At 40.6% G+C, this 19,352-nt stretch overlaps 1 protein-coding gene across 1 annotated transcript in view; it reads left to right on the top strand.

The window, feature by feature from the left end:
- The first annotated feature begins 1,470 nt into the window (after window positions 1–1,470).
- Window positions 1,471–19,352, top strand: part of LOC146674660 (titin-like) — a 414,653-nt gene continuing 396,771 nt past the window's right edge. Inside the window, 8 exon segments of the mRNA XM_085401111.1 lie at window positions 1,471–1,546; window positions 2,038–2,304; window positions 4,871–5,143; window positions 6,175–6,439; window positions 6,917–7,200; window positions 7,316–7,636; window positions 7,794–8,093; window positions 8,235–8,492. Of these exon segments, the coding sequence (XP_085257237.1) occupies window positions 1,471–1,546; window positions 2,038–2,304; window positions 4,871–5,143; window positions 6,175–6,439; window positions 6,917–7,200; window positions 7,316–7,636; window positions 7,794–8,093; window positions 8,235–8,492 (2,044 nt within the window).

The raw sequence follows: 19,352 nt of genomic DNA, 5'->3' as shown, positions 1-19,352 counted from the left end.
GTAATTGAGCATTGCGTGGCACATCCAACATACTGTTTTACTTTTGTCCATGATGCGCTTACCTTCAGGGTCATACGTCACATGAAAACCAAAATAGTTCCAAAGGCCAGATCTGAATGAGGGTGGGGGAGGTTCAATTTGCCATGTTGCAACGAGAGCTTAACTTCTGTCTCGCTAGCTTGCCCTGCGCTCAGTGAATCTGCGTTCGACTGCTCCGCCTAGGCTGCACTGTCGAGCGCAGATCCACTGAGCGCAGCGCAAGCTAGCAAGACAGAAGCTAAGCTCAACACAGACAGCATCGTCAGAAGGAAAGTTGATAAAATAAATTAAAAATTTTGCATTGTTCGATACATATGCGTACCGAACCGAAAGCACTGTATCGAACGGTTCAATATCGATACGAGTATCGTTGCACCCCTAGTTGAATGTTGTGGTGAAGACAGGGACTGCCTCTCTCTGCGTATGTGCGAAGCAGCGAGTGAGAGTAACATCTGCAGGAGGAAGTTTACAGAGTGAGAAAAAGAAAAGTGTGTTTATAGCAGCAGCTACTGCAGCCAGAGAGAGTCTGACAGGCCCAGCTGTGAGCCACATGTTAGTATCCAGCTGTTCACTGTGTTCACCGCCTCCAGAGGAAGAAAGTGTGCTGCTGTAACCTTCCCACGCCTCTCTCCATCTCTGCACTTTGCCATAAGTTGACCCAGAGCAGAAAGCTAGTTAGCAGCTACGAGCCAAACTCAGAACACTGAGCATCAGCCAGAGGTCTCCGTGGGTCAGAGCCGTGGATCTGGAGATAAACCTGCCGTTCTGACACTCATGTCAACACGACAAAGTCTGCTTTCCACAAGGAAACAAATATCTCTTGAAAGTGTTACAAATGTGCACGACATGATCAACAAGCAATGATTTGTACACATTTGTTTCACACCGGGACTTGAAAGCAGCTCACATTTGTGGATCTGTGTGAAGCTGGCAGTTAAATTAGACTCAAAACCCCACGTGGGCACGAGATGTGATCTGTGCGTGTCAGGTGATTCGTCCACATGTATTTAAGGTGTTGTGAGCTGTGTATTATCACCAGATATGCTGTTATTGTGCAATAAATATCTTTATGTTTTCGACCCTGAGCTGATGTATTTTATACTCAGGGCTGCCCGTGGCTGCATGAAAACAACAGAAGATGATCGCTCATTGAAACGGACTGAAGACATAATTATATACAAATAGTTTTCATGATTATTCTTCTTATTTTACAATTATTGGACCACAGCTACATTTTATTTACTTATTCTGAACTCAAACAGACCTGCAGAATGATGCTTTATTTAAAGTAGGCCTGCACAGGCCTGTGCTGTTTTTCTCCTCTTTAAAGTTTTTGTTAAAAAGTTCTTAAAAGGTAAAAAAGCTCTTCTTATTATTAAGACATCTTGTATTGTATTAAGTATATTTATTATCATCTCTGAATTATGGACGATGAATTTTAAAGAAAGAAATCTGAAAAACAATCTGGACGTTAAAATTTGTGCCTCAATGATCAGCAGTTACTCAGGTTTGTGTCGACACATTTGTACAATAGTTTGTGTGAACTGGAGACCTGAAAAGTTGCACACAAATCACTGCACACATCTGTAAATCTTACTTTCTGCTTGTGAATCATATTATACACAGTTGTACCACTTTCAAGGTAAATTTGTTGCCATAAAAACAAGGATATACTGTCCACCTTCACTCCCTGTCTCTGTAGCTGTAAGTGGTTCTTCAAAGGGAAAATGCAGCTGTTAGCTGTAATGTTAGGATTTGTAGATCACTTTATAAATGTGGAGTGTGTGGAAAACAGGCTGTGTGAGTCAGATACACCGGTGGGCCACCACACATTAAATAAATGTAAACACTGATTTTTAAATCCAACTTCAGTTACAGTCAAAATGTCACCAGGATGCAGTAAATCTTTCTCCTCTGAACAACAGCAAAAAGAAAGTCAGGCTTCAAAATGACTTCATGTTTCTATTTGTGTCTAACTGGATATTTTCCTGTGAACAGTTCCCAGTAAGCCCACTGTGACCCTGCAGCCATCCTTGACTCAGATATACAGCGGTGAGACAGTCACTGTCAGATGTGAGATTCAGGGAGGTGAAGGAGCTCAGTGGACGTATGAATGGAGAGCAGCCAAGTTAAACACACCTCCAACATCCAATGAATACAGAATCATCAGAGCTACTGAGTCTGACAGTGGAGGATACAGCTGCCGGGGCAGGAGGGACTATTTCTTCTCAGAGTGGAGTGATATCATCACACTGACTGTATCATGTAAGATCTTTCATCCAGATTATTTCAAATTACTTATTGTGTTAATCTAACCTTTAATTGGGACAATCAGTCGTCTGCTTATTAAATAAAATCACAAATCAGATGTTAATTATTTTTTATTCTAGTAGACTTTCAAACATGATAACAGACAGTTTTTGTTTATATTTCAAAACTGATCATTTAACCATTTGTGGACAGGCTGCAGTCTTCAGTGTCCACGAACAGCATGTTTAACTGTCTGACTGGATACTTTGTAGCATCGTGAGCTCAGAACATTCCTTCCGCTAACAATTAGCAAAGCTAGCTGGCCAGCAACAGCAAGCAAAGCATCAACACTGATCATTTTATTAAGGATGAAAGAATTTAGACCATTTTTAACTCTCAGTGATGCCACATGTGTTCTTTTGACTTTGGGACCTGAAGCTGAGTTTTAATCCAGATTACTGAGGATTCTGACTGTGGTAGCCGTGATGCTCCGACAATCCTTCAAGCGGTGTAGCTTTTACCAAAGTTGTACTAAAACATTTTTTGACTGATAAGCACCACGTACCACATAAAACCGGTTCGAGGTCAGTAAGCACAACTACAATTCATAAATAAAGCGCACCGGATTATAAAGTGCACTGTCGATTTTTGAGAAAATTAAAGGATTTTAAGTGTGCCTTACAGTCCAAAAAATTCCGTACTTGGAGACAGAAAAACAAGGTATTTTAAAACTTTACTTACAGTGTAGAGCACTAACATTGCTGCTTGTGAGTTGAAATTCATGCTGGGATACCTGGCTGCCCCACGTCCACAGTACCATCAGTTCATAGCAGCGATTTTCTAATATCGATCTGTCCTGACTTACTGTGCATGGTAACCAATCAGATGTTAGACAAGAGGCAGCGCTAAACGAGATCCTCCAAAACTGACATTTGGACTCCATCTTTTTTTTTAGTTGAATAAAACTCAACAGACTCCCATGTGGTCTCATTTTATTGGAGGCTTTATTGGAGTCTGTCAGCCTCTCTGATTTTTTAGTTTTTCTATGTCGATCAGTTGTTTACATCATTGGAAATTAAATTATAGGATTATAGAAAACTACCTAAACTTGAACCATGTCAGTGATGACTGATGGTCACGGTGCTCTCACAATAACAGACACCATTCAGTTTAGTGTCACTTTTGACTGTTATTAAAGGAAAATGCAGAGAGCACAAAAAAACATCTAAAAGTAATTTGTTTGTGCAGCATTCGTCTTTGAATAGTGAAGCTGTAGTGCAGTTTTGTATGAAGACACTCAGTCTAATGCAGGGTCAGCAACCTTTTACACCCAAAGAGCCATTTGGACGCAATTTCCACGCAAAAGAAAACATTGGGAGCCGCAAATACTTTTTGACATCTAAAATGAAGATAACACTGTATATATTGTTTTTTTTTACCTTTATGCTTTGTGTGAACGACTAAGGTGTGTTGCTTATGAAATCCATGCTACAGAGAAACTTACATTTTATTTATGTAATGAACACATTTTGAACTCTTAAAGAAATATAACAAAAGGAAAGACACCCAGCTGAACTAAAATGATCCATGTAGCAAACAAAAACTGTTGTGAGCCTCCAGCCTTATATCACCTTTGGGCTTTTGGAGCCTTGACCTGACTTTTAAAAAATAATTGGAAAAAAAGCACTTTGCTGCTAAAAGATGAAAAATAGATATTTGCAAAATTCTGCCTAAATATGTATTTTACCTGGTTAATCTGTGTGACGGGGCGTGGTCTGAAGCGCTGCTGCAGGGGAGGCGGACGCACCTGAGCGGCACCCGCAATCACGCCTCGCAGTCTTAACGTCTGTGCTCTCTATGCTGTTGTTGGTGTGTGTCGGGCTGTGAGCTGAAAAGCTACAGCCGGCTGTATGCGTACAGCAACCGTGTGTGAAAAGTGGTCAATAAAGAGAAGCTGTAAAGTGTGTTCATGGAAACATCGTTGGGTCTGCCGTGGTATGTTTACAATGGGACTTCTGCTCCTGAACCTCTGCGCACAGCGTCTGCAGATCGGGGCTTTCATCTTTACGCAGGACTGTAAGCTGTCATCTGTGAGGCGTGAGCGGTGTTTGTTTTTAACATAGTTCACGGAGGAGAACAGCTGCTGACATAATGTGGATCCGAAGATCCATAATTGGCCTACCTGGGGTTGAAAGTCTCGATAAATGCATGTCGTTTCAGCGGGTATGACGCTTATTTTGAGCGATGAAAAAATAATAGAATAGAATTGTATTTTTATATTTTAAGATCACAATAATCTTCCAATTTAGAACTACAAGTTAAAAAAGAACTAAATAAATAAATTACACTTCAGCTAAATACTTCTAATTTATTTTCCCAAACCACGCGGAGCCGCACTGTAAGACTAAAGAGGCGCATGTTGCCGACCCCTGGTCTAATGTGTCACATGCAGGCAAATACTTTTTGTTTGGTGCTAGAAGCTAAATGACTGAGTGAATGTGTAAAGTGTGATCATTTCTATAACAAAGTTCTTCCTGAAGCAAGTGACAATCTGATAAACTTTTCCCTGTAAACGCAACAGCAAGTAAACCCAGAGCCACACTGACAGCACAAAGTTCAGTCATACCAGCAGGGGGCAGTGTGACACTGAGCTGCTCTGTGGAGGGCTCTGCTGGCTGGAAGTTTGACTGGTTCAGACGTGATTCAGTCTCTTCTAAAGCTCAGCTCATGAGAGGAAATGAAGCAAACAGAGTTATTAGTGTCTCACAAGGAGGTCTGTACCACTGCAGAGGAGGGAGAGGAGATCCAGTTTACTACACAGAGGACAGCAGTGACGTCACAGTTACAGAAACTCGTGAGTTTAATTATTTTATTTCTACCAGACTAAGAGGTCATATAGCTGTGAGTTTATTAACCCTTAGATGAGTTTTCTGTTCATTAAGATTACTTGGAAATGTGGGAAAATAGAAACATTTATTTAGTTTTGTTCTTGATTTAAGTCCAAAATTGTGAGACTAAGGACTCGCCCTCACAGAGAATGTGTTCTCCAAAAAAACATCAACAAAACGATTCAGACCTTTAAAAAATGTGTTTTAGCTACAAAAGTTCAAATTCCAAAGAAAAATGAGACCTTGCAGTGAAAAGTTTCAGATTTTGTTTTAATAACAGACAACAAAACAAATGTTTCTGTGTTACAGTGTTGATGTAAACACCAGCCGTACCTGCAGGTGTAAACATGAGACTGTGCTGTAACTATGTAAACACTGTATATGAGAGTTGTGTTGGATCTGATTGTTCAGCGTTCAGCATGGTGATGGCTGAGGGATCAAAGCTGTTCCTTAGTTTGTTAGTTTTTGTCTTTCTGGCTCTGAAATGTCTGCCTGAAGGTAGACGTTCACACAGTGCATGACCTGGGTGAGATGGATCCTGAAGGATTTTCTTCGTGTTCCTGAGACTGCGGGAGCTGTGCAGGTCTTCAAGTGAGGGCAAAGGATGGCCGACTATCCTCTGGGTGACCTGTATAACCCTGTGGAGCTATTTCCTCTGTGCTACTGTGCAGCTGTGCTATACAGTTCTTCATGTAGCACAGTATGCTATCAAAAACCAGCTACAGGTCAGGGTGTTTGAAAATATCTCAGTGCATCCTGATGAAGCCGTCCTGCCTGTGGCCTGGTTTTGACTGTTTTTGTGCTGATTGTAGCAATTTTACAAAGTGGGATGTGGCCGTGATCAAAACAGTTATCAGTGGTCAGACTGGCCCGAGGTGTGGTTTAAACCTGTAGCCTGTTGGAGGTTTATTTTTTTCACTCACGTTACTCTCATGTTTTAAACATCAGAATTTTTATGTTTCTATTTGTCTCTAACTGGATATTTTCCTGTGAACAGTTCCCAGTAAGCCCACTGTGACCCTGCAGCCATCCTGGACTCAGATATACAGCGGTGAGACAGTCACTGTCAGATGTGAGATTCAGGGAGGTGAAGGAGCTCAGTGGACGTATGAATGGAGAGCAGCCAAGTTAAACACACCTCCAACATCCAATGAATACAGAATCATCAGAGCTACTGAGTCTGACAGTGGAGGATACAGCTGCCGAGGCAGAAGGGACTATTTCTTCTCAGAGTGGAGTGATATCATCACACTGACTGTATCATGTAAGATCTTTCATCCACAGTATCTAAATAAGGAAAAAGCACTTCTTTCTTACAGCTTTATAACTGTCTTTCATGTTGGTCAGTAAAATGTTTAGTTTTTATTCCAACAACAAAAACCTGAACAGCAGCTTTTTATTCACAGTGAAGAGAACAAAACATATGAGAGTAACTTCTCTGCTGTGCAGCTCTAATACATGAAAGATGAAATGCAGAACAAATGCTGAATCTGTCTCAGCTGCTCCACCACATCCACTAAGAAACATTAAATCCACTGATTGTTCCTCGTGTGTGTTTTTAACTTAGAAATGCAGCAAATTAAATATGAAAGATTACTGTTGTGTTTGTGTGATAGTTGTACAGTTTGTTGCAGCTTCACCATTAAAGTTATGTGATATTTATTATTTCCATATTTCCACCAAATTATTTAAACTGGTTTGATTCAGTCATTGACTTTTGTTCTTTTTCTAAACTGAACTGCAGATAAACCAAAGGCCAAACTGAGAGCTGATAACACAGCTGTTCCAGTAGGGGGCAGTGTGACCCTGACCTGCTCTGTGAACCCATCATCATCATCTGGATGGAAATACTACTGGTACAGAGATGAGAAATCCTCTGAAGCCCTGACCACACAAGATGCAGTTTTCCACTCAAATGGACAAATCAGTGTCTCACAGGAAGGACTCTACAGGTGCAGAGGAGGAAGAGGAAACCCAGTTTACTACACAGAGGACAGCCAGTCAGTCAGGATTGGGAAAACTGGTGAGTTTAACATAAAGTCAGATAAATTCCTGATTAAGGAGGAAGATGAAGAACAAAAGGCATTAACATTTTTGACATTCATGTGTTTTTATTGTACTTTCTTGAACAGTAACAGCCTCAAACAGGCCTGTTGTGACTCTGCATCCAAACTGGTCTGAGATATACAGAGGAGAGACGATCACTGTCAGATGTGAGATCCATGGAGGAGACACTGAGTGGGATTATGAGTGGGAAACAAACAGCAGGATAAAAGCTCCAAATCAAAATGAATACAGGATTAGATCTGCTTCATCATCCAACAGTGGAAACTATCGCTGTAAGGGCAGAATGAAAAGTTCACAGCATGAAACAACAGAGTGGAGTGATTCAGTCACACTGACAGTTTCTGACAGTAAGTAGAGTCATAGTTCATTTAATCTGGAAATAGAAACAGTTTGTAAAAATGTGTTTTTATTAGTACATGTTGAGATATTTGATATGTTTAGATAGTCTCACTCTTAAAGTTCATCATAAATATTTGTGAGTCAACATTTTAGTGACATTGAATTCAGAGTTAAGAGACGAAACATTGAGAGCAAATCTTTGTTGAACAGATGAACCCCGTCCTGTCCTCACTGTGTCTCCATCATGGCTGAGTCCTGGAGCCTCAGTAACTCTGAACTGTGAGGTTGAACATCCGTCTGCAGGATGGAGCTTCTACTGGTATAAAGCTGTTCCTGATCTATCAGAGAAATCCTCCAGTTATGAGCTGCTACCTGATGGAAGTGGGACTGCACAGGACTCCTACATCATTCATGGACAGACACACACAGCAGGATATGTGTGCAGAGCTGGAAGAGGAGACCCAGAGTATCACACTGATCACAGTCGACCAAAGTTTGTCTGGTCTGCAGGTCAGATTGGTTCTCTCTAATAAGTTGTGTCATCACTCTAATCGACCAAGGTTCAGCTCATCATTTTTTTTCTAATACTAATTTGACATTTTAAATCCTAACATCTGTGAGCTTTGTCTGTTCACTGCATGTTGTTTCCAGATGTTCATTCAGCAGCGTCTCTCACAGTGAGTCCTGACAGAGTGCAACACTTCACCTCTGACTCTGTCTCACTGACCTGTGAGGGAAACTTCACTGAGTGGAGAGTGAGGAAGTTCTCTGAGGACGGCCGACTCTCTGACTGTAGGAGAATGACTGGATCCACATGTGACATCGACACATCAAAGTCAGATACTGCAGTGTACTGGTGTGAGTCTGGATCAGGAGAGTTCAGCAGTGCAGTCAACATCACTGTACAGAGTATGTTATTATACATTCTTCATGTTCTTTTGGTCGATTTGAATGATTTAGACGTGACATGAACATTTGTCCCAGCTTTGCTGTATGTGAAGTCATTTCATATGGGAATAAAAAACACATACACACAGTTTTTAAATACACAAGATCAGATCTTCATGATGAACATTTGTACAATCTGTTCTTATTATTGTTTGTCAGCTTTTTCTAAAAGTGTGCATCAGCTGATGTGACTGAAACAATTGTGTGTGATTGTGTCACAGATGATGGTAATGGTCCTATCCTGGTGAGTCCTGTTCATCCTGTGACTGAGGGAGCTTCTGTTAGTCTGAGCTGCAGTTTGAGAACACAAAAAATACTTTCCAATGTGTTTTTCTATCACAATGACAAACTTATTGAAAATGATCCCCGAGGGGAGCTGAAGATCTCTGCAGTGTCAAAGTCTGATGAAGGTTTCTACAAGTGTCAGTACTCAGGAAGAGAGTCAGCACAGAGCTGGATGTCAGTTAAAGGTGAGCAGGATCAAAACAATTTATACGTTTTTGTAAATGAGTTTAGTGACTGAGAAGGAACATTAGATTAGAACATCTGATTTTTTTTTTTTTTTTTTTTTTTTTTTTTTTTTTTTTGGCCTGTCCCGTTTGGCTCTTTTGCCATCAGAATTGTTGTCTAAAGGCAAAGAAAGATTCCCAACGGATTTACTTTACCAAATTGACCATCCCAGCCTTGCCGTAATGGTCCATTTGATTCACCTTTTATTGTTTTTTTTTTTTGTTTGTTTGTTTATTTTATTTTCACTTACTGAATACGGGACAGACTTGACTGGGGGAAAGAAAGAGGGAAAGAAAAACAGCTGAGAAGAGGGATGGGGGAGAAGGGCAAAAGACAAAAACCAACAGAACGGGCAGAGAAAAAAAAATGCATATATCGATCACCTGGATCACCTGCTGAGAAAGAAAAAAGAAAACAAGCAGAAGAGAACAAGAGTAATAGAATAAACAACATCACAATGATATATGGGAATATGACAGTAAATACTAAATATTAAACATTATTGTGCAGCACATAAGATCAACAGAACACAGTGTGGTTTGAGGTAGGAGCCAAAAAGGGTGTAGTTTGTGGGTGTGATCACCCGTGTGTACACCTGTGAGCATGGACGCGCTTGTTTTTTGTTTTTTAAAAGGTTCCTTCATGTAATAATCTGCTCGAAGGTGTGGGGGGGCCACAGCCCCGTCCTCCAGGGCGTGAAGCAGGTGTGGAGGAGATCAAAACTCCAGACATCCAGAGGCCCCCAGAACACAAGAGACCAAGGAAGACCAACAGAGGGGCAGCCGCGCCACTGTCCCAGTAAGAGCTGAGGAGAGTCCCAGATGAGGGCTCACTCAGCAGCCGCGGAGCAGAAGCCAGGGGGAGTTGCAGTGACGCGCCCGTGAGCTCCGCCGGCAGCCAGCTGTGCCAGAGTGACCGAGCCCCAGGCCGAGAGGCCGGGGGCACCCCACCTCCGAAGTGGCCCGAGCGAGCCCCAGGCTCCAGGCCCCGATAAGCGGCCGCCAAGGAGTGAGCCGGTGTGTACCTGGACGCCCATCCCCGGACACAAAGAACCACCAACGCACCGATGTCTGAGGGAGTCCGCCACTGGCAGGGGAAGTGGTGGTAGGGGGAGATAGGCCTCCAAACCTTGGAGGGCCTGAGATGTCCCCAGAGAGGTGGCGTCTGATACCCAACCTGACATATAGACACAGACATACAGGCACACACAGACACAAACATCCATTCCCACCCTCATGCTCTCATATGCACTTACTCCACACTCAACCAACGTGGAGACAGACATAAAGAGACGCTGTACACACGATCACACTCCCCAAGCTTACTCTACAAACCGGGTCTAGGTACCCTTGCCCCTGGAGGGGGGAACTGCACCCAGACCCAGATTGTCTGATTTAAGTCTCAAAGTCACTCTGCTCTATTTTATAAATGCATTTATTTATAAGATTATAATTTATTAATAATTAATTTCTGTTTTGTGTTACAGTAACCATGTCAGGAGCTGACAGCTCTTCGTCTCCTGTGTGGTTGATTGTTGGACTGGTTTGTGGAGTCTCTCTCATTATTATTCTCCTGCTCTTGTTGTGTCGCTGCAGACAGTCCAAGTGTAAGAGCCTCTTTTCTGTTTTTATTATTATTCATATTACATTAGGAATCTTTCAGGGTTACTAAACTAAATGACGACTTTATTGTAGAAATTAAACTCAGTACAAATCCAAATTTAAATAAAAGTTGGAAACCACATTTCTACAATTCTTAGGAAAACAAACTATGAGGAAAGATGTGACAAAGCAAAGGAAAACTGAGGCAGTTTATAAAACACATGATAATGAGATGATGAGTAACAGGTGTTAACTAACTAAAGCCTCTTTTCCATTAGTAATTACTCAGATCGACTGGTTTTCCATCACGCTCAAGTACCACCTAACGTGTGTGTGGTCATCGTCATAGTGACGTGGTCGAGCACCCCATGACTTAATTAGTATTTGTCACAAATGATTCAACAAAGGTGAACATCACGGCGATGATATACCTGCTGCTCGGTCTGTGGCTTTCTATAGACTCGGGGCCACGGTGTTGCTTGTGTAGCCATTTCTGGGTTGCCGGGTTTCAAAAATGGCTTTTTTTTTCATCAACAAGACGCTCTCGTAACTCATCAAGTGATGCCACTGACCAGTCAATCGGTGGCATGTACGCTATTGACGTAACATTTTGGGATCACCTCGGATCACTTGGAACTCCGGCTGAGTAAATACTAAAATAGTACTACTGGATCTGATGGAAAACCCTGAAAACTGTGTTTTAGTTACTAATGGAAAACATGTTAACAGAATGACACAAGATACAGGGGAGAATAAAACAGGAAATGACTGACACTGAGACCTCGAGTAAGTGGTCAGCACTTAAACCGATCTTTATTATCATTATTAATATTGACTCTTCATTCATCTCCATTGACAGGAACATTTCTTAGGTTCAGTTTCATCCAAATAACCAACTGACTACATGCACAAAAGATCAGAAACAAACAGGATTTTACAACCTGATTGTATCTTTAACTCGACTGAAAGAATCCACAAATGTTGTTGTTTCATATCAGAACAACACAAACAGTAACACCATGATGGGTTCATGCTCTGAAAATATCTGATAGTCCTGTTGTTGATTTAAACACAACTAATGAAACTCTGTAAAAGGTTTTTCTGTTTTTTCATTTATCTTTGAAAAATCTGTCATGTTGGTTTTCATGTGTGAGCCACTGAAACACTGGTGCAGTACATCATGTGAAAAGCACAGAGCAGCTAGAGATGAAACAGCCTTTTCATTTAAGGAAACTGGCACCATGTCATTGGTTTACAATTGTGTAACTAAAATATGAACATTTCAGGTGCAGATAAACCTCCAGATGTCATTTACTCTAATATTGAACTGGAAAACTTTGGAAATAAGTGTGAGTACACAAAACATACAATGTAGAAGAAAAGCCTGGAAAGTTTTTGAAATGTTTAAAAATGTATTAATTAAATTTCTTTGTGGATTCAATCATCTTAACAGGGAAGCATCACAAACCAGAGCAGAGTGCTGTTTATGCTAATGTGAAGACGGGAGCTGCAGGTACAGTCACAACAGTCTCATTCAGTGTTTGTACTTGAACGTGTCATCACATCATTATATTGCAGGTAATTATAGGTCAACATGGAGTTTAGTTATTCACTTACTAATCAGTGTTTCAGCTTTACTGAATCACAGCATCCACAGATTCTGACCCAGACCTCAATCACAAAACACACACATGCAAAGCTGAAGTGTCACAGGCAACAAATGATTTTTACTTAGATTTCTTTCACTGTAGTTGTAAAAAGTTTAAATTCATGTGTATCCAACATGTTTGTATCATATCTGTGCTGAACAAATGTGTGCTGAGCTCTGACGTCTCTTTTAGAGGACAGTCTGATGTATGCTGAGGTCAAACAGCCCAAAAAAGAAAAAGCCAAGAAAAACAAAGGTGAGCAAAGTCTGCCATCATCTCCACTGAATATTGTTCAACATGTTTATCTGCTCTTAAAATGTAAATCTGTTTATATTAATATTTTTATTTAGGTCTTCATGCGTACTAATTACTTGGTTAATAAAATCTAGTTCTATCTTTGCATTAGTGGACACATCCAGTTTCCTCCTGGTTAATGATATTATTGTTTTCAATGATCTTCTCTTCATTCACAGGAACATCAAGTCCTGCAGCTCATGCAGCAGTTTATTCTGAAGTCACATCAGGAAGCTCTCTCAGTAATTCTGCTGCCATGCAGGCTGATTTATTCTTCACATTATTAAATGTCTTCAGCTCATAATATCTTTACATGTTGGAAATCACTTTGTCTTTTTGTGCTTGTCTTACAGGTCAGTGAGGAGAGCTGTAGCAGCAAAGCCAAGAAGAAGCTTTTTATGAAGCCACTCTTGCTCCTCTGCTGCCCAAATATCAGACATGCTCAGCTTTATGTACAGTTACAATATTACATCATAATATCAGACATATTGCTCTCTTATAGCATAAAACAAATGCAGGTGTATTCGTGCTCTTTATATTCAGTTATTTGTATAAAGATTTTGTAATAAACCTTGAATGTATCTAACATGTTCCAACAGCAGTGAGAACAAAGTGTGAAATATGTGATCTTTAGTATCTGACAGCACAACTTAAAGTCAGTGTTTGCAGTGTTTCACAAGTAAATACTGATATGGGCAACAACAAATACTTTAACTGTGTTTGTCCAAAGATCTCGTACATTATATAAATAAGAATTATTTCTTATTAAACGTGCATATATGTATATTTTTGTTTCTGATCATTCTGTGCTTTTGTAGTTTGAAGGAGAAATAAAATCTTTTCACATTTGAACATTTTATCTTTGATTTTTGTTTCCTGTATGAGATTATTCACAAAGTAACAAAACAACCACTTAAACAGTTTGTAATGGTGTTGCCATGGAAACCTGAAATAAACAGATGCATTATTTGCAAAGCGGTCACTAACAGTTCAGAGCATGACAGCAGTCTGCATGTATCTGACACAGAGGACTGAAGTAGAACATTTACAGAGAGAAGCTCTCTGTGTGCTGCTGTCACAGGATGCAGTTAAAGGAAAAGATAACTTGTACATGTGATGAATCTCATATGAAAGATGGAGACAGAACATCACAGAGAACTAAAGCTCTGCATCAACCATGGTCAGCATGACTGAAAGAAGTAGAAGGATTAAACCTTCCCATTACGCTCCCTTTTGATCATTAACTGATCGCACAAGAATTTAAAAATATGACACAAACACAAACATTTAGTCACAGTAAGGTGGAGGTACAGGTCAGGCTCCTGCTCAGTCAGGTAAACTAAACCAGCTGGGTTGAGCTAGCTCAGTGTTTTCCCCTGAAGTCAGCATGATGGTGATAAACACTGCTGGTCATATGCTCTAACACCTCAGTATGTGCTGTAGATGGTTTTCTCTCTTCACTAGCAATCATGACCTTGTCCTATAAAGTAGGTGAACAACTATAACTACACTGGTGACTGTTTTTCTTTCTTCTATTTTCTTTTTGTCTGAAAGAGAAAACAAAGAGGTCATCAGTGCAACTCTGAGTATCTGTATTTCTATCCTGTAACTGTCAAGATGCAAGTTATTATACATGTGTATGTAAATGCATCAATAACAGTTACCAGGGTGCCGCCTGGTGGCATTACCTGAATATGCTCTGCATTATTTATCTAATCTATTCTCCACATCAGAAAGCCTAGTTATTCTATTTTCAATTCATTGCTACCCAACACCCCATGCAGGAGACTCTGACAGCACTGAGCAGCTCCTTCAGTGGCAGGCTGCAGCACCCACTGAGTGGGACGGAGAGATTTCGCAGGTCTTTCCTCCCCACCGCTGTCAGACTCCACAACAAAGACTTTTGCAGCTGATCAAACACACACATGTGCAATAAGACTAAGTGCAATACTGTTTTCTGACAAAGTTATATTTTTACTCAGTTGTATATAGCATTTGTATTCTATTTTTATCCTATTGTATATTTTACATTATTTCATTCTATTCTATTCTGTACAGTTGTGTACAGTATATTATTCTTATTGTTTTCCAGTATTCTCTAATTTTTGCTAATTAACTTTGCACTGTCCACTCTCTGCTGTGACAAAACAAATTTCCCACATGTGGGACTAATAAAGGTTATCTTATCTTATCTTATCTTGCTAACAGAACATTTGAAGTAATCTATTCTCCACATCAGCGCGACATCAGAGCATATTTCTCCTGTTTTGGCTTCCCTTCATTGGCTTCCTGTTAAATCCAGAATTGAATTCAAAATCCTGCTCCTCACATACAAGGTCTTAAATAATCAGGCCCCATCTTATCTTAATGACCTTGTAGTACCATATCACCCTATTAGAGCACTTCGCTCTCGCTCTGCAGGCCTACTTGTTGTTCCTAGAGTATTTAAAAGTAGAATGGGAGGGAGAGCCTTCAGTTTTCAGGCCCCTCTTCTGTGGAACCAGCTTCCAGTTTGGATTCAGGAGACAGACACTATCTCTACTTTCAAGATTAGGCTTAAAACTTTCCTTTTTGCTAAAGCATATAGTTAGGGCTGGACCAGGTGACCCTGAATCCTCCCTTAGTTATGCTGCAATAGACGTAGGCTGCCGGGGGATTCCCATGATGCATTGAGTTTTTCCTTTCCAGTCACCTTTCTCACTCACTATGTGTTAATAGACTTCTCTGCATTGAATCATATCTGTTATTAACCTCTGTCTCTCTTCCACAGCATGTCTTTTATCCTGTCTTGCTTCTCTCACCCCAACCGGTCGCAGCAGATGGCCGCCCCTCCCTGAGCCTGGTTCTGCCGGAGGTTTCTTCCTGTTAAAAGGGAGTTTTTCCTTCCCACTGTCGCCAAAGTGCTTGCTCGTAGGGGGTCATATGATTGTTGGGTTTTTCTCTGTATCTATGAAGCGCCTTGAGGCGACTTATGTTGTGATTTGGTGCTATATAAATAAAATTGAATTGAATTGAATTGAATTGAATCAGTGTTCAAGGTAGGTCCTGTGACAGGCTTTAAGTGTCAGTGTGGATATACAGATACAGCTCCTTATCCCAGCTTGTCACAGCTTCCAAGTACAATCACTGGATTGTAATTACAACCAGTGGCCAATAGAGGGAGACATTAATCCATTTATAATTTATTGTTCCCACAGTTAATTTGGAGGAAATTTATAAATGAAACACATGGGATTGCACTCACACATCATTAATATTTAGTGTCATGTTGCTGTTCTGAGATCAGCTGATGACATGCAAACATGTAAAACCTGAAGCAGGGAGAGCAGCAGCAACAGAACAGAATCAGTGAGCAGCTGTGACATCGAATGAGTCAGAAACAACATGAACAACATGGATTCATGCTAATTATCCTCCTTCTGTTGTTGTGTGGCTACAGAAAGGGTGAAACGTTTCTTATTGATTATTGGCTGAAAGTGATTCATAATTTCTAACGTTGCGACACAACATGTTAAATAAACTGTACAAAGCACCATCACAAGTTTAATCATTTGTACTGATCTGTGTTTTGACAGGTTATTGCAACACACATGTCATCAGACAGCAGCCCCACATCTTCAGCACCTTTTAGTCTTTGTCAGTTTTTCAGTTGTATTTGTTCTGTTCTTTGTTTCAGGTCCATAAAGAGAAGTGGACATCAACAAGGCATGGCCAACATGCAGCTTTAACACAATCTTACCTTTTGTGTATTTTACTAATTTTATTTTCTTTCATCTCCTTTATTTAAACGTTGTTTTCAAGCTCTTAATCAGCAGACATGGCTTTAAAGTTCAGATTATACTGCCCCCTGTTGGTGTGACATTGTCTTACATCATGTTGAGACTTTTTCTCGTGCACTTTTTTTTTTTTTTTTTTAATGATGGAAATCCAGAAACTATACCCAACCCTTTTGCTCTTTCCTATCCTCCTGATAACCACCTGACCTTCCTGATCCCCGCCCCTCTGCTTCCTCCTCATACTCTGCTGGTAAACTTGGTTGTTTGGACACCATACATTGCACTCGTACAGAGTGGAGAAAACTGTAGATTATTTTGATAAATGCAAATCTTTTCAGCATACCTGAAAATTAATATAGTGATCTGTTTTATTTAAGAAGCAATAAGCAGTAAAACTACAAGATCAAATAAGACAATACAGAATAACGTCTTTCTTCCTCTGAACAGACTTTGATGCCTACATGTGTAAGAGATAGTTGTTGGTTAAGTCTTTTCTCCAACAGGTTTATTTTTATCTGCTGCAAGTCAGATACCTCATAAGAGGAAATGAAGCCTGCGGTTTATTTTCTTTAAAGTCAACACAGCAGAGTGGAAATGTGCAGGTATGACAATGTGTGAAAACAGGTTAAAAGTAGCTTTATTGTGGTGATGACACATGCTGGACTAAAGGATAAATAAAGCATGTGGGCATCAAGAGAAACGGTGAAAAGCTTGTTTCTCACGCTCATGTCTTTAAGAGTCTCTGCATGGACGTGCTGTAAACGTTCATTTATCTCTGAAATAAATAAAACCATCCATCACTCTCTCTGTCCACAACATCATATACAGACATGTTTTTCTTCTTACTGCAACTTCCAAACATGTCAGTTCCTCACAGTATAACACAAAAATGTGTAAGCTGCAAATAAGCTAAAAAATGAAATTATATGTTAATGTATTTTACCTTTCAAACAGAAAAGTGATGGGAAGAAGAAACACGCCTGCTGTTAAACAATCTAAAACACCTGGATGTCAACATGTTTGTATGTGTAGATGATACTGCACCAAACCTTAATTATAACCTTTGTAAGAAAGTGTTTGACAGGATTAAGGATAAAGGCTGTATCGGAGTTCAGACACCTCTGAACTCGGATGTTGGAAATTGGGAGTGACGTCACTCTCGAGTTAGCATGTTGCAGAAAAAGCTAGGAAACAGGATTTGTTTTGGTTCTTGGTAAATTAGAGCCACGCAGGTATGAATAGCAGTGCAGCATAATACTTGTTTTTTTGACTAATTGGTGCTCAAACCTAATCATGGCTTTTTTAGTGAGTCAAAAATACACCACAGTGGCAGTACAGACTTTGTCATGGCCAGATGACTGGAGAGTGGCGCGAGCCCAAAAGCAGACGGTTGAGACAGGAATGAACTTAACAAAAAACAAGCCGTTTACTTTAGGCTGGATCAACAATATAAACAAAACGAAACAGAAACTAGGATGATGTTAACAGTAAACTAAACTGGGGAAAACTAACACTAGACACAGTGAACATGAAACCTGAATGTGGCTAACATGGACATGAATACCTGAGACTTGACTGAACAGAAACATGGCACATGGTGAAAAGATGACCTGCCAACGAACGAATGAAAACTCACATCAAAAATACACAAGAGGCTGACGAGGGAAGTGGAACACACGGGAAACACAACTGCAATAAACATAATGACGCACGAGCAAGACAAACCACACACAGGACGTGATACTGTCAAAATAAAACAGAAAAAATGGAAAAAGACACCTGAACCAGGGAAGAAACAGACATGGGGACATAGAAGCAAAAATGGGAGGCGAAAACAGTGACATGACTGGACACAACACACGTGGACATACAAGACTGACAGAGGCGACATGGAAGTACGAGGGGAACGTGGCGAGGGAACAAGGAGACGAGACACGGACATGACTAAGGAACAAACACAGAGTTCATGACTCAGACAGGAAACAGGGAATGACACAGCGACAAGAAAACATCGATCAGAAATATGACTAAACTTGGATGCAAAACCAGGTCTAACCTCAATACTAACTAATAGAAAACTAAAAGATCACAACACAAAGAAATCACAAAAACACAAAAAACTCAAACTGCTGGGTCAAACGACCTCGAACCATAACAGTTTTACTCCTGTTTATGTTCAGTGCCGCCATCTTGGATCGTTAACTCCGAGTATGCTGGTCTGCTCAGACTTTCAGAGTGGGAGATCTGAGTTGAGGAAGCGTTCCACAAAAAAAATTCTGACTGTCAACTTCTGGCTTATTCAGGAATTCTAACCAGAGATTTTAGGAGAGAACTTGCCTCAACTAGCCAATCATTTTACCTTTCCAAGGATAGTAGGCGGGCCCAGGTACGTACGTTCTTTTAGAGCAGAGCTACAGATTAAAAATGCCCAAGGCGAAGCGGTCAAAAGTCTGGCTGTACTTCACAGCCAAAGATGCAAACTCAGCAGCCTGCAACAAGTGCTTTAAGCTGATACTGTGCAAAGGAGGTAACACCTCGAATCTGATGAAACACCTGGCGACGCATAGCGTTTTTTTAAAGCAGAGAAATGCACCGTACCTACTATGGGTGTGGTGCCTGTCATCGGACCGGAGTTAGTAACATCCCGCAAGAACCCGAAGAGGAGAGTCCTGCCCCTAGCCCTGCCAGTGTAGCAGAAATGATGAGGATGATGATGCAGCAGCAGCCGTTCTTCTCTGCGTGAGTAGCTTAATGTTGTTCGTGTGTAATTTACGTTGAGTAGGCTAACCACGTTATTACATTAATGCATGTAAGGTGAACTAGCAAACGCCGTCGTAGTTACATGCGGCTGTCTTCTTGTTTGATGGCAGATACTCCCTTCACCCTGGCCAAAAAGGCTAAAATGACCAAAGAAAAAGAGGGAAACAGCTAAACATGAGAGGTTTTTGGACAAAGTTTGTGTTTTTCCATTGTTTAAGCGCCGGTTCGAGC

The sequence above is a fragment of the Rhamphochromis longiceps genome, linkage group LG3 (genome assembly GCF_057381845.1).
Source record: "Rhamphochromis longiceps isolate RC_006_pf linkage group LG3, R_longiceps_female_GT1.1, whole genome shotgun sequence".
NCBI lineage: Eukaryota > Metazoa > Chordata > Actinopteri > Cichliformes > Cichlidae > Rhamphochromis > Rhamphochromis longiceps.
This window is presented reverse-complemented; position numbering and strand designations above follow the sequence as displayed.